The sequence below is a fragment of the Sinocyclocheilus anshuiensis genome, unplaced genomic scaffold (genome assembly GCF_001515605.1).
Source record: "Sinocyclocheilus anshuiensis isolate Anshui unplaced genomic scaffold, SAMN03320099.WGS_v1.1 scaffold733, whole genome shotgun sequence".
NCBI lineage: Eukaryota > Metazoa > Chordata > Actinopteri > Cypriniformes > Cyprinidae > Sinocyclocheilus > Sinocyclocheilus anshuiensis.
The window spans coordinates 28,050-44,817 of record NW_015539923.1 but is presented as its reverse complement, the minus strand read 5'-3'; the positions used below and the strand labels follow the sequence as shown (position 1 = coordinate 44,817).

The following is a 16,768-nucleotide window of genomic DNA, read 5'->3' as shown; positions in this document are numbered from 1 at the left end:
TATATATAGAGTTGAGTTAATTAAAACTACCCAGAATGCTGGGTTAAACATTTAACCTAAACACTGGCTCAAAACAGCCCAATCCCGGGATTTGTCCATAATTTACCCAGCACTGAGTTGTTTTTAACTCAGCATTTTTTGAGCAGTTTTTCTTCATTTACCAATTCATTACCAAATGTATTCACACATGTACGGTGGTGTACCTCTGTGGTGCTTTGGCCTCTGGTGACGCTGTAGTGAGAGGAAGGAGTCTTGGCACTGGGAATGGGATCTGGAATAAATGATGTCACTGTTGGGGGTGTGTCCTCTCGTGACTGATTACACTCATTAACAGCATCGGTCTCAGCGGGTGGCGACAGAGGTGTGGTTCTTTTAGTGGGTGTGGTCAGAACTGTAACTCTGTGACCCGGCCTCCTCTTTCGGCTCCTCCTCTTGGAGATGGAGGTTCGGGACAAGAGTGAGTCCTGGGAGCCCTGTTTGTCCTGGCATCCTGAGAGTGCAGCAGAACACGTGTCAATGCAGCTGTAATTGTGTTCAGAGGAATTCGAGGGTAGTTCTGTTTGATTTACCTCTCTGACTTTGGAATAGTTTCCTCATGGTACGTAACTCCAGCAGAATGGCCTGCAGGGTGCTTTTGCAGTTGCACATACAGCAGCTGGGCTCAGTTGCCATGGCAGCAGGTGCAGGGGGCAAGGCCATGTCTGAATCAGAACACACATGCATCGTCAACACAACGGCCATCAACGATGATGTCTAACACCCAGAGGCTCCAAGCACCAGGCACAAAAGCCGTCTGACTTGCTGACTCCAGTGTGTGTGTGTGTCAGACTGACAGTGAGGGAGTTACTGTGTCTTTCTGTGTGTATACAGAAGGAAGACGTTACGTGTTTGCTGTGTTATCCAGAGCTGTCTAGACACTTGCTGCTGCAGTGCCAGACAGCACATCTTTCTGTAGCCCACAGTCACATAATACAACTTCCCCTGGAAAGAATCCCAAAGGGGGTTTAAGTAATATCTTCCTATGCTTCTATCTGAAGTCACTTTAAGCAGAAGCATGGCTTTGCTGAGTTTAATACCAGAACAAAAGAACAAAAGAAAGAAAAAGCAGTGCCACTAAAGGCAACCAACCTCATGATAAACTGCAGTAACTAGGTGAAGAGATAAAATAAAATGTAAATGCACTAAAATAAACTAAAATTAAATAAAAAAGTGCTAAACTAAGTGATAAGAAAAATAAAATAAATGTACTAAAATGATCAAATAAAATAAATGCACTAAAATAATAAAAATTAAAATAAAATAAAAAAGTGCTAAACTAGGTGATAAAAAAAATAAAAAAAAATAAAATAAAAGTTAACAAATAGAAAAATACAGTGATCCAAATTTGTCATACCTACAATGTTTCAATTTCACTGCATTAGATTTTGAAATTGTCCAACCAAGTGGCATCTGCAACCAAACGATGCTATGATATAATAATGAAACACGTGTTCAATTTATGAAGTGAATTGAGTAAACGGGTAAATTGAGAAAATGTGCTGGCCATAAATATTTGTTACTGAACATAAAACTGTATTTTGCATAAATAAATAAATAAAACAGCATTTCTGTAATGCACAACCATTGTGTTCAGAGGAATTCGAGGGTAGTTCTGTTTGATTTACCTCTCTGACTTTGGAATAGTTTCCTCATGGTACGTAACTCCAGCAGAATGGCCTGCAGGGTGCTTTTGCAGTTGCACATACAGCAGCTGGGCTCAGTTGCCATGGCAGCAGGTGCAGGGGGCAAGGCCATGTCTGAATCAGAACACACATGCATCGTCAACACAACGGCCATCAACGATGATGTCTAACACCCAGAGGCTCCAAGCACCAGGCACAAAAGCCGTCTGACTTGCTGACTCCAGTGTGTGTGTGTGTGTCAGACTGACAGTGAGGGAGTTACTGTGTCTTTCTGTGTGTATACAGAAGGAAGACGTTACGTGTTTGCTGTGTTATCCAGAGCTGTCTAGACACTTGCTGCTGCAGTGCCAGACAGCACATCTTTCTGTAGCCCACAGTCACATAATACAACTTCCCCTGGAAAGAATCCCAAAGGGGGTTTAAGTAATATCTTCCTATGCTTCTATCTGAAGTCACTTTAAGCAGAAGCATGGCTTTGCTGAGTTTAATACCAGAACAAAAGAACAAAAGAAAGAAAAAGCAGTGCCACTAAAGGCAACCAACCTCATGATAAACTGCAGTAACTAGGTGAAGAGATAAAATAAAATGTAAATGCACTAAAATAAACTAAAATTAAATAAAAAAGTGCTAAACTAAGTGATAAGAAAAATAAAATAAATGTACTAAAATGATCAAATAAAATAAATGCACTAAAATAATAAAAATTAAAATAAAATAAAAAAGTGCTAAACTAGGTGATAAAAAAAATAAAAAAAAATAAAATAAAAGTTAACAAATAGAAAAATACAGTGATCCAAATTTGTCATACCTACAATGTTTCAATTTCACTGCATTAGATTTTGAAATTGTCCAACCAAGTGGCATCTGCAACCAAACGATGCTATGATATAATAATGAAACACGTGTTCAATTTATGAAGTGAATTGAGTAAACGGGTAAATTGAGAAAATGTGCTGGCCATAAATATTTGTTACTGAACATAAAACTGTATTTTGCATAAATAAATAAATAAAAGAGCATTTCTGTAATGCACAACCATAGCAATGCCAAGGTCATGGATTCAATTTCCAGGAAGTGATTGAACTTTTTTTTAACTTGAATGCAATGGAAGTTACTTTAGATAAAAGCGTCTATATAATGTTATCATTTAAAACCTAACAAACTTTGTTTCTGAAATGTTTGCTTGATAAGTGTGCTATATTTCTATAAAATACATGCCACTTACTTTGACAATTTGTCATCTAATGCAATGCATTGTTGTCATTGCATTCAAATTCATACATTTTTAGCATGACTTCAATGTCAAAATATGTTTTGGGGCCACTGCATATAAATATAGCCTAATCATAGTGCGAGGAACACAGTGAAAACATGCTTTGTTTTGTTAAATGTGCAAACTTGACAGATTTTGCACATTTAACAAACCTTCTGAAAGTAATAAAATTGCTTCATTGTTTAGAGACTCACCATTAGCTTTTGAGTGATTGAGCATCCTCTGGGTTTTGGAGCGGGTGCTGTACTGCCCGTGAGTCATCAGGACTGAGTTCCAGCCGTACTGGAGATGTTCAGGGGCCGGGCTCTGAGCCACAGGCAAGCTGAGAGCCTCCTCCTGAGGCTCCTGTTTGAGGGTCTCACCCTCTCGTCCAACCCGCTGATACACTCGTCCTGTCTTGTCACTCAGCAAGCGCATCATGCCTGTTATCTGCTTCTTTATCTCCATCCCTTCATCACCTAACCAGACTGAGAGACACAGTTAACACACAGAGCCTGCACACAATCATGAAGTGTGTTATGATGAATGACACCTACCTTCAGTCTCAGTCCTGAGGCTCCTGTTTGAGGGTCTCACCCTCTCGTCCAACCCGCTGGTACACTCGTCCTGTCTTGTCACTCAGCAAGTGCATCATGCCTGTTATCTGCTTCTTTATCTCCATCCCTTCATCACCTAACCAGACTGAGAGACACAGTTAACACACAGAGCCTGCACACAATCATGAAGTGTGTTATGATGAACGACAGCTACCTTCAGTCTCAGAAGCATCCAGGGCATCTCCTTCAGTGTCATTCTGGTCTACATCATCCATTTCATGGCTAAAATCTAAATGAATCACAGCAGAGTTTTCACATCATTATGAGGTCATGATACAATTTCATTCAAAAATTGACTTTTTAGCCTTTTATTCAAAGGAGAGTAGAGAAAACAGAAAACTATCTATCTATCTATCTATCTATCTATCTATCTATCTATCTATCTATCTATCTATCTATCATCATGTCTAGGTCATGTCGGTGGTTTAAAAAGTATGCTTATAGTATAAAGTTGATTGTTCATGACTTTCTAATGTTTCTAAAAACTGCAAAACAAAACCACAAAATGAATTTCATATTAGATTAATGTCCATGAAAAAAACTGGGATCCTCAGATATAAGATATATATCAATATACATGAAATGAATGTAATAAAAATGCAATGAATAATGACATGAACAGTTAGATTCCCTGTATTAAATCAATTGTCAATAATCAATTGTCGTTGTGTTGACGATGCTCAGTACCTATTAAAAATAAATAGTTTTTTATTTTACTTTCTCTTTATTATTATTATTATTGTGTTGTGTTTATTTGTATGATTTATTTCTCCCATACAGATATATACAGCGCTGAGGATAAAGATCACCCAAGACAAAATAAATTATACACCATACATGAGTGGTATAAAATCTATCCGTTTTATATCAGTTAAGACAAACTGTTTTTGTCAGCTATATTATATACGCATTATATTATATTATATTATTATAACTTTTGCATGACTGTGTACATTGTAATATACTAGAATTGACAGTCAGATTTCTGACAGTGCATATGTCAACAAAAATAAATAAGGGAAAATAAAAAAATGATTGAATTGTCTAGAACATAAAACATAAAAACAGTCAAATATCAACAGAACATGAGGAGTTTTCAGTATTTTTAACAGTCCTATTCATTTTTAAAAGCACAAATATTGCATATACTATAGGCTCTCAATTTGGATGAGCTGTTAAAAATGTTAGATGAAGTACAGCAGGACGCTGCTTGACATGTTGTAATGTCACTCATAACAGCAGCTGTGTGCGTGACGCCTGAGCGGTGCAGATGTGATGAAGTAATGCTGCAGGACCACCTGTAGGCTGCGTGACTGTGGAGAGCTTTATCACGTTCACGCAGCAGACAGACATGTATTGTATTCCATCACACTTGAAGAAGTGCACAGGGACAGACTAAACGCATCAGAAGAACAATGAAATTGTTTTTACTACGAGCGCCGCCGACAAACATGTGATTAAACACAACGAATGATCCAAACGATTCGAACAGAACGAAGCGTCCGACACTGTGACGATGCGGGCAAGACAAAGAGGGAACGATACACTGTATCACAGGTGCATTCCAGAGTGCTGACGTAACGCTCTATTGTCTGCTGTCATCTGTCTGCTTACCTGCATCATTCACCAGTTTAAAGCTCTGCGATTTCCTGCTCCGCTTCCTCTCCACAAACTCCATTTTAAGGGCAGAGCGGTGAAGAGGCAGAATCCAGCCCAGTTCATCAGCAGCACACAGGCTCTTTAATCACTGACAAACTCATTAAGTCCAGCTGATGATGAGTGAAGCGAACCTGAGCTTTAATAATAAGCGCGGCTCTCTCTGGACTGATGATGATGATGGTGGTGAGGAGGAGGAGGAAGATGGACTGGACGCGTTTACATTCTCCTGCGGGGCTGCTCGTTTATGATGTAAATAAATAAACCTCTTAATTCTTTCAGAATTCGTCACGTCTATTCCTTTGCGCCACCTGATGGTCGCTAATATTTGTGGGGCGCAAATACGAGGGTCCAGATTTACATTGGACAGACTGGAGGAAAATGACTCAGTCAATAGCGTTCTGTTGTCAGGAGGAGAAGACACTTTCCTGTCAGTTTTGGCAGTCGGTGACTACTCTCACAAAGGAGTAATAGCCTACGTTGAAAAGTGTAATTTCTTTTTTTTATTCATAAATGTATAGACTATCTATGTTTTAATAACGGAGAGCGCGCCGCGAAGTAAAAGCGGAAATATATATATATATATATATATATATATATATAGCCTAAATAAATGAAATTACATTTAAAATGTATAAACGTAAAATAAATCTGAAATATCATCAAAAAAAAAAAAGTAGTGATGACCGCTGTTCAGTTAACAAGTATTATGGACCAAATAAATAAAAATCAACACAAAATATCACCTAAAATAAATTAATCAATTAATTTAAATAATTAATATTTCAATGCGACTGATATTCGTACAATAAAAATACACCATATGTTTAATATACGAGATGAAGAAGTTTCGTCCAGCTGGTTTCTAAAAAGATACATATACAAACTCTATTCTTTCTCTTTTTATTTTCTCTTAATTTATATTGATATATATGAAGTCTGCGATTTGGTGCACTCATCAAACTTTTTCCGGCGTCAGTCTCACATTTGTCCACTAGATGGCAGTAATGACTCAGCTTGCTCTCAGCAGCCAGACAACTAGATCTAGAAACGGTGAACGGAAGCGTCTAAACTGTTTCCCGTTTGATGTTTATGTAAAAAAAGAGGCACATATTCTGATAAATAGTTTTTGATAAAGAGTTTTTTTTTTTAGTTATGGACATCCTCAAAGCAGAGATCGCGAGGAAAAGAAAACTCCCTGAGGAGAAAGAGCTCGTAGATGTGAGTAAGTTATCGACTGTTCTAGAATAGGGTACGGTTTACACTTTACATCGATGTGTTTCTTACAGCTGTTTTTATGCTTATGATGTTGTGTGCTGACATGTGGGTTTGTTGTTTCTCCAGTACTCAAAGAAATACTTCAAACGGGCTGATCTCGCGCGCAAGGAAGAGGAGGATTGTTACTGGAGATGTGGATACAAGCCAAGGTATAAACTCCAGCTGTGAATACAGACAACATTACATCATGATACACTCATGTATCCACGTAAACATTCAACTACCTTCTCACGAGGTTGAACACAGCTGCTCGAAAACACATTTAACCTCACTGTAACGTTATTTGTAGTGTAATCCGTTTAAAGGGGTCATATGATGCGATTTAATTTTTTCCTTTCTCTTTGGAGTGTTACAAGCTCTTGGTGCATAAAGAAGATCTGTAAAGTTGCAAAGACTAAAGTCTCAAATCCAAAGAGATATTCTTTATAAAAGTTAAGAGATTGTTGTTGACTTCAGGAGAGTGCGCACTCAGCATGCTCCTCTGTCCGTCAATGGTGTGACTGTGGAGAGGGTGAGCAGCACCAAGTTCCTGGGTGTGCACATCACAGATGATCTCTCCTGGGCTGACAACACCACAGCACTGGCCAAGAAAGCACAGCAGCGTCTCTACTTCCTCCGCAAACTTAAACCACATAAACACATTGCATTACACCAAATACACAAAATAATGTTTTTTTAGCAACATCATATGACCCCTTTAATAAATGTCTAGACCAAGTGTTATCAATCTTTTAGCTGAAACGGACCCTCAAATATAATGAGCCCCAGTTTTAGATGACACACAGGGACCATCTGCTTGTCTGTCAGTCATCTACTGTGGCTTTAAAAGAAATGAACTGTCCCATTTAGAAAAGTGTCTTCTATTCCATACTCACACACTCACAATTTACTCACCGTCAGGCTGTCCAAGATGTAGATGAGTTGTTTCTTCTTCAGAACAGATTTGGAGAAATTTAGCATTACGTTACTTGCTCACCAATGGATCCTCTGCGGTGAATGGGTGCCGTCGGAATGAGAGTCAAAAGAGCTGATTAAAACATCACAATAATCCACACCACTTCAATGCATCAATTAATGTCTTGTGAAGTGAAAATCTGTGTGTTTATAAGAAACAAATCCATCAAGACATTTTTTAACTTCAGACCATTGCTTCTAACTAAAATATGAGTCATCTATATTTAAAAATACGAGCCACTTCTGGCCAAAATACGAGTCCATAATCCATAATACCAATTCTTCCAGTGTCCATCCACTGTTGTCCTTTTACTGCAAAATCCAGTGACATATTTGTTTAGAACTGTTTTAACTTTAAAACAGTTCTAAACAAACTAACCTTTAAACTGTGCTTGATCTGTGCATATTTCTCTCATATTTGACTTTTTCACTGGAGAAAGCAATATTATGGATTATGGACTCTTATTTTAGCCAGAATTTACCGTTTAAAGTTAAAACATTTTAATGATGGATTTGTTTCTTACAAAAACGTGCAACTTTTCACAAGACATTAGGGATGGGCGATACCAATTATTTTGTTTTCGATACGATACCGATATTTTTCAAATCAGTATCATCGATATCGATACCGATTCGATACTTCTGAACTAAACTTTTAAATTGTTAAATTAACAAAATCACTGGTAAATAAAACACACCTTAGTATTGATATTTTTTGTTTGAGTATCGATACTTTCGATACTCACGTCAGTATCGATATATCGATACTTTGGATCGATACGCCCATCCCTACAAGACATTAATTGATGGACTGGAGTGGTGTCGATTACTGTGATGTTTTTATCAGCTGTTTGGACTCTCATTCTGACGGCACCCATTCACTGCAGAACATCCACTGGTGAGCAAGTGTTGTAATGCTAAATTTCTCCGAATCTGTTCTGATGAAGAAACAAACTCATCTACATCTTGGATGGCCTGAGGATAAATTTGCAGCAAATTGTCATTTTTGGGTAAACTGTTCCTTTCAGAAAGCTCTTTCTCACTAGTTCTCCTCTCATCCTGGAGTGGTGTCTTCTGTCTGCTGTGTATCTCTTCTCATATTCTCTTTCCTGCTGTCTGTGTGTGTGTTCTGTGAGTGTAGGTTTCTAATGAGCAGCCTGTGCGACAGGTAGGGCTCAGGCAGACAGAATGCATGCTGCCAGACAGATGTTTGACCGGGTTTCAGCATGACTGAAGAACATTTGCCTTTGCTCCCAGTGTTGCACAAAGCTGGAAGCAGCACTATCTGAATTTTCAGCCCAGCCGCATAACGATCACCGTAAAATCTGTGCCCTTATGTGACAGAGATGCCCACCCAGGAGCAAAGCACAAGTCGTTTGAATTCTAGATGCCTTGCCTGCTCTCTCATTTGTGCAGTTCTCTTTTGTTGTTTAAGCTTCCTTATTTGGTTCTGATATTGCATGCATGGTGTGTTAAATTAAAACTGGTGTCAAGATATAGCATGGCCAATCAAATGATATATGCAGTTCTTTACTGTTCACACATTGCATCCTGGGAGAATTATGTGCGCGCACATTTATATAAGATTAGATGAGGATTTAATCACATTTTAAAAATGCATCGCTGCATGAGTATATAGAGAACTATTTGTTTTAGGCCTTTTATTCTGTAAAATCTTGCCAGGGTTGTTATTTATCAGCTTATTATTTTGCAAGCAGCCCTTCTTAATCTTACAGTTATATGCTTTGCAGTGGTATCAGAATAATTTAACAGTCCTTAAAATATATGACTTTTTTTTTTGTCCAAGCTGGACAAGACCGAGGAGGAGGCGCCTCCATCTACATCGTCCAATCCTGTGTTAGAACTGGAGCTCACTGAGGAGAAGCTGCCAATGACGCTCTCTCGACAGGAGGTGGGTCAGCCAATCAGAGCTCACCTGATGAGGTTGTTTTAGTTCTTGGATGAATAATAAATCTTGTGGCTGTGTGCAGGTGATCAGACGTCTGAGGGAACGTGGCGAGCCCATCCGTCTGTTTGGCGAATCCGATTATGATGCTTTCCAGAGACTCCGGAAGATCGAAATTCTAGCACCAGAAGTAAACAAGGTAAGATCCACCTCTCCTCTCGCCATCTTCACACTCATGTCATATAGTGTATGTTTATTTACCGGGGGGGAATGGAATTTCCCTGCAAGAAAAGTTCTGTCAAGATGGACTCGTGCTGAATTTGACACAATTTTTAAGGCTTACCTTGTCTGTGTGTGTAGGGATTGAGGAATGATCTGAAGGCTGCCATGGATAAGATCGATCAGCAGTATCTGAATGAGATTGTCGGTGGAGCAGAGGGCGCTGAACTGGACACACAACACGATCTCAAAGTGCATGAAGAAAATACCACCATTGAGGAGCTGGAGGTAAACCACACACACAGAACCCATAACATTAACTTAAACTGATTCATACCCTCATTTTTAATGTAAGAGCAGGTGCAGCCATTTGTAAGTGTGCAAGGCTTCCAGTTATTTTAGCTGTACCAAAACAGTCTTTTATGCTGCTTGACATTGCAAACAGATATATGTTATCATTATTTTAACTTAAACATTAAACTAGTTTTACCATTTACTGCATTTTTACCTTTAGCAGCTAATAAACAGTAAGTCTTGCACATTTACAGAAAACAGATTACTTCCGCATAGCAAAATAATTACAGCACATCAACTCCTGCAGGTACTTCTATCATGGTCCCACTAGGTGGCACTATAGTCTTACATTTGAAATCTAATGTTCTTCATAACTGAAAGAACTAGACCAGGGTTTCCAAACTGGGGTTTGTGTTGATGAAATGCTAGTAATGAATCAAATCCTAAAAATGTAAAAATAAAAACACTTACTAAAAATAAATATTTTGTTTACCTGTATGTGCTATGACCATTAAGAGACCATCAGAGAACAGTGGATATGAGAATTTGTTAAATTCTTAAAAGGGGATCCTTACAAGTAAATCTTTTAGGTCAAAAGGGTTCAGCTGACAAAAAAGTTTGGGAAACCCTGAGTTAGACTATCAACAATGGTATAGTAACTGTCTGGATACTAAAGCTCCTATGGCTTTAATAAATTGTATAATATAACAAAAGATATGTGATGCTCTATAACTGTTACATTCATGTTTAATAACCTGTATTAAACGGGCTTTGGGAGCGTCTCTTGGCACTGCCATGTTAGAGACATGGACATCATAAATAAAGTTTTAAGGGTGTGTTTTGTTTTTTTTAAGCTGTATTTTAAAAATGACACTTTTTATTTTCAATCCCTTTTGGAGTGTTTAAATTTTGTACTGATTTGATAGTAATGCATTTAGACAATATTCAAATTATTTAAATATTTACAAATATGAATTCATGATTTAATGAGAATCTGATGCACAATTTAAAAGTATAATCATTTTATTTTGTGTGCTTGTATATGTATTTTTAAAGTTAATTATTAAATTACATGGTTTGTATTTTTTTTAAGCATTGTTTGTTTCAACTTGTAAGTAAAGAGAGGTCTTAGGCACTTCATCTAAAATAAAGTAGATTTTTATTATTATAGTGTTTGCCGGGCGTGTGGGCTAAAGATCTGAACAGCCGAGAGGACCATGTGACCATGTGAAGCGTAGTGTCCAGGGCAAACTTGCCAGTGCCACCCAAAAACAGACTGAATCGTATTTGGAACCTCTGTTCAGAAAACTACGCAAGAAGGTATGCTGTTCTACAGTATTAGGAGATTATTAGACTCACAGGCTCATTGTGTCTTCTATATATAGAATTTGCCAGCAGATATTAAGGAGTCCATCACAGACATCATAAAGTTCATGCTGGAGAGGGAATACGTTAAGGTATGTAGTGTCAAAGTATTATTGCAATACTTTGACAGTTTGTAATTGGTATATTTGTGAGGAAACCCAACTAACACTCTGTGCACATGCAGGCAAACGATGCTTATCTGCAGATGGCTATAGGAAACGCTCCGTGGCCCATCGGTGTGACCATGGTGGGTATCCACGCTCGTACTGGACGTGAGAGGATCTTCTCCAAACACGTCGCCCATGTGCTCAACGACGAGACCCAGAGGAAATACATTCAGGTCTGAAATGATATTAGTTATATTACATAGAGCGTTGTGATTTTGAGCAGATCAGTGATTGTCTTTTTTGTATTTTCTCAGGGGCTGAAAAGATGAATGACAATCTGTCAGAAACATTTCCCGACAGATCCCTCAAAGTGTATGGAGTATAACGCTCTGTGACGTACGAATCGCAGCATTCAGTCATGTCACGTCATATTGTACAATGTCCGGCTGTCTCTCATTCTCTCATGTTGTAAATAACTTATTGACTGTAAATATACACCAATCTTGAGAACATACATGTGGATCTCTAGTGTTTTTTAAAATAAATGCTGATGTTACTGTGGGATACAGGAGTGATCTTTTCATTACATTCACAGATGCTTGGATTTTAATGTGTCTTTGTTACTGAGATGAACACAACAGAACGTGTAAATTCATGAACAAACCAAGAGATGTAGGCCTGTCCCTTTACAGACAGGAAATATTCCTTTTAAGGATGAATGTCATGAAGACTCCCTATCAAAACAAGTCCAAAAATGCTAAAATCACATCTCGTGACTTTATCTGCCCTCATGAGATGAGTTAAAGGAAGTCTTGAGTCACAGGAAGAGTGACTGACTTCCTCACACTATGACCAAATCAGTTTTAAAGGGGTCATATGATGCGATTTCAATTTTTCCTTTCTCTTTGGAGTGTTACAAGCTCTTGGTGCATAAAGAAGATCTGTAAAGTTGCAAAGACTAAAGTCTCAAATCCAAAGAGATATTCTTTATAAAAGTTAAGAGTCAACCACGCCTACCTAAAACGGCTCGTTCTAACACGCCCCCACATGTCTACGTCACGATGTGGGAAGATTTGCATAACGCCGCCCAAATGTTCACGCAAAGAAAGAAGGCGTAACTTTTATTCTCGCTGTTGTAGTGTTGTTGCCGCCGCCGCCATGCCGTGAAAGCGCTGTGTGTTTCGTTGTGAAAGCGAAACTACTTTGTTTGGTCTTCCAAAAGAGGACGATATCCGCTTCGTCATGACTCATGCCTGGAGCTGATCTGTGCTGGTCGCTGCGTATCAGCGTATACCTCGCTTTTCAGACCGATGAGCTTTGTAAAAATTGACACGTTTCAGAAAGGCGGGGCATAGAGGAGAAACAATAATGTACAGTATGTGGAAAATAATGTGTTTTTTGAACCTTAAACCGCATAAACACATTTCATTACACCAAATACACAAAATAATGTTCTTTTTAGCAGCATCATATGACCCCTTTAAAACACGAACAAGCCAACTTCTGATAACTGTGGCCCTTGAATTTATGCTTATTTCAGATCCGGGAAATCAGATTCATTGTAGTGATTCACATTTCATTGATTGATTCACTTTTGAGGGGTCAGACTAAAGTTTTCTTAAAAAATGACAGAACTACAGGGGGTTTGTAAGTTGATGAAAAGCTAATAATTCAATTTATTAAAGGGTTATGGCACAAAACTGTAGTTTTACTGTCAAATGGACTTCTCTCTTAACTAGTCTCTAGAGATATCATTTAATATTTTTCACTGGATTTATCTTCTAAAACAGGTAAGGTTTTAGAAAGACATTGATTTGCATTGTGATTTTGCATTGTGTTTTTTGTAAAGAGGGAAACGAGCATTGTACAAATTATCATTGGATTTATACAAATTTATTTTGGTAGGATTTAGCATTTGCATTTTTGGCTAAAAGGACACGCTGTAATGCAACAAAGAAAAGGTAATATTTTATGGTGTTTATTTTAAATTATGGTATATTATAAATGTACTTGTTATGGTTACACTTTATTTTAAGGTGTCCTTGTTACAGAGTAATTATATATTAAAGTACTGAGTAATATTAATTAACCACATGTACTTACTATGTGGTTAGGGTTAGGATTATGGTTTTGCTTAGGTTTACTGGCATGTAATTATGCAAAATTTCCTGTTATTATAATAATAAGTACATGTAACGTTTAACAATTAAGGACACCTTAACATAAAGTGTTACCAAAATTATTTATCCACAATTTTTTTTTTAATTAAAAAAAAAAAAAAAAAAAGGTCACTACTAACACAAAGATACAACAAAGCAAAAATGACTGTAAATTACTGCAAAGCCTTAAATCTATTCTTTGATTACGGTGTAATCTGCTAATCAGCATGCCGCAATTCTAAGTAATATTCTTATGTTTATCTCAGTCTTTGCTGTTATCATAATTACCTCTATAAGTTCACTATTTAAAATGTTGCAATATATATTCATAACCTCAGGTTTCATGGCCCTAATATTGTCAGAGCTAGAGCAGATCTCTCAGGACTGTGGAGAAACCCCAGACTCCAGCTCCCATCACCCCTTGCTGCAGTTTCCACGGTGATGAAAGAGTTGCGATCATAAACACACCAATCCCAAACTCCCGGGACACACGATATACGTCCCTTCCTTCACACGGCATTCCAACACGCGCGCTGTTCTCACGGCTCGTGGGAGAAACGCGCGCGCACACACACACACACACACTTTCATCACATGAGAGAATAACGGCTTCCAGCTGCTGTGGAAAGCTGTAACAGAATAGCTGCTCTGCTCCAGGCCCTGCAGGGTTCATACAGAAACATTATTCTGGAAGAATGGACTTTCTTAGCATGCGAGTGTGTGGATATTTATGCGTCACATGAATTATCAGCGACTAACCTATGCTGGAAATTAAAGGCGTAGACGCTGTACTTTTGTCTTCTAACGAAAAAGCGTTTATGGTCGATATATTTGGTTGCTAGTACAACAGTACAGAGTATTTTTTAGCGTTTGCTCGTCTGCAATACGTCTATAGAACGTTTCCTATCTTTAAGTTTCCCTAGATGTCTTTAAGATGTTTATGATTTAGAATGTATGCAAAACTGACATCTTATTACAGAAGTCTGTCAGATGTTTGAACACAGCAGATAAAGTGATCTTTAACAGACAGCTTGTAGACTTATGTGTGCTATTTCAACGGAAATAAAAACTGGTCCAAACCATGTTTCAAAGCCTGGATCAAGTCACCTTTATTTATCAACGGTCAAGCGTCACCACGCATCACGCAGTGGCTTACCTGAATGAACCAGTGATTCAGCATTTTGAACTAAACAGTTGGGTGGATTATTCAATCGACGTTCTCATCGTTTTGCCCCTGAAAGTTCCTGAAAGAATCTGTGTTTTCGATTAATTGTAGGATTCAATGGCTCAAAATAGTTAAAGGTACTGTTTAAGTATAGTATTCGGATGCAGTCAGTGTTTTTGAACGAATCGGTTGAATCGATGATTCAATGACTCTCTCATAAAAGCAGTTACCACTGATTTATAAGATAATAGAGTACAATATAGTATACTGTAATAAAGTCATTTATAGATCATTGGTAGCTACTTGTTTAATTTCTGAACGAATCCATGTTTAGATTTGAATGGATGATTCACTGAATCAGCCAGACGGTCGCCACCTGCTCTAGTAATTTATTAATTTAAATCTGATTTAAATCAAAGAGACATAGTTGTTTTACCATGTTGTGCTAGTTTGGACAAGGCTTGGTTTCCCTGGACTTAGGTTTAAGTGTCTTACTCAAGGGCACAGTGTTAATGGTTCATGAATCATTTCTTGTGGAGAATGAACCACCTACCTTCTGGTTTCAAGCCCAGATCTTTCAATACTACATCCCACCACTCCTTAAACTGATAGCAGCGGTGCTTTCTACAACATCCACCAGTGTTTATTTTGGCCTAGTCAGTTGTGAGCCTGCCAAATTTGAACAATTCTCCAAAATAACTCCAAATGCCTTGACCCTCCACACTAAGGGTCACGCTGGTGCCCTATGAAGTCAAGCTTTCATGTTCACTGAGCACAACATTCCTCAGGGTTCCTCAAGCCCTTCACACACAGCAGGGGAATGCCATGGATTCAGTGTCGAAAATATTTAATTCAACAAAGCGTCCACTGAGCTTCACAGGAAATGGAAGATTTCTATAAACACAGCGTCTCTTGTTGTTCACATTCCAGCTGCAGTGGGTACAATAGACTCAGCTGCCCCAAAACACATATCTCCAGCATCACACTGGCTTGGCCGCCAGCACAATAACAGCGGCCACATCTCCAATGTTTGGTTTTCCAGTGTTGTGTTCCTGTTGCTGGGGGAGACCCCAAGCCATTGTCCAAGGCACAAACATCCTCACACACTTCCTGTGGGGCGATAGCACAAAATCTGTGAGTCATATTAGCACAGTATTCAAGAAGACTGGAGGGAGTTGATCAGAACCTAAGCAGGCATTGCATGAGTCCTGTCTGTTACAGGAAGCAGTCACAGGGACTTATGGGAATTACTTGCATGTCTGCAATCAGAGCTAAAAGTAATAGTTCTGTCATCATTTACTCACCCTCATAACATTCCAAACATGATTCGTTCTCTTCCGTGGAACAAAAATGGGAAAATATATTTGGATAATGGAACAATGGAAGCTTAGAAGCACCAAAAAAGGGCAAAATTGCACCACAAGAACAGTCCATTCCATTGTTGTTATTGTTAACGAAATAAACCTGTCACTTGTGTGCGTTATGTACAGGTATTCTACAATTTTTTGTGTGGAGAACAGATAAAAATGAAGACTGGTTGTTTGAGACCCAGTGTTTTACGCCACTGACCTTAAACCTGGAGTAACACCTTCTGACAAAATATTTGACCGTTTGTGAAGGGAACATGATATATTTATGCTTGTGAAAGGGTTTCTCTGTTTCCATGAGCATCCACACTAAGATTCTGACAGTAGGTGTGGAACGAATGAGTAAATGTTCAACAGCTGCAAGAGACTCACATATAAACAAACAGAAATGCACACGTCCACTGGGAAATTACAGGGTAAAATGCTTTAAGCTTAAGTCATCAGCAGGTGTTATTAGAGCTGGAGTGATGAATGAATCATACATTCACCTACACAATACAGTAGGTGATCATTACTTAATGCCAGTGTGCTTTAAATGATGAACTTTGTGGTAGGTGCTAATGTTTTCATGTCAACATCAAACGTTTGTTCTCAAAAAGTACAAATTGCCTTCACTGACCAACCATTACTTATCTTTGAATATAATATTGAAAAAAAAAAAAAAAAAAAAAAAAAAAATACACACACACACACACACACACACACACACACACACATTACTATATATATATATATATATACAGTATA

General features: G+C 38.2%; 1 protein-coding gene and 1 pseudogene across 1 annotated transcript in view; one reads left to right on the top strand and one right to left on the bottom strand.

Annotated features, from left to right (window-relative positions):
- The window catches only part of LOC107686534 (BEN domain-containing protein 7-like), a 7,918-nt gene extending 2,560 nt beyond the window's left edge, over nt 1–5,358 (bottom strand). Inside the window, exons 1-5 of the mRNA XM_016483570.1 lie at nt 5,166–5,358; nt 3,706–3,780; nt 3,150–3,422; nt 1,665–1,796; nt 204–490 (exon numbers count right to left, since the gene is read on the bottom strand). Coding sequence (XP_016339056.1) covers nt 204–490; nt 1,665–1,796; nt 3,150–3,422; nt 3,706–3,780; nt 5,166–5,229 — 831 coding nt within the window. The 5' untranslated portion in view covers nt 5,230–5,358. The remainder of the gene's footprint in view (nt 1–203; nt 491–1,664; nt 1,797–3,149; nt 3,423–3,705; nt 3,781–5,165) is intronic.
- Nucleotides 5,359–5,393: 35 nt separating this feature from the next.
- On the top strand, nt 5,394–11,888 carry LOC107686535 (pre-mRNA-splicing factor 18-like; annotated as a pseudogene).
- The last annotated feature ends 4,880 nt before the right edge of the window (nt 11,889–16,768 follow it).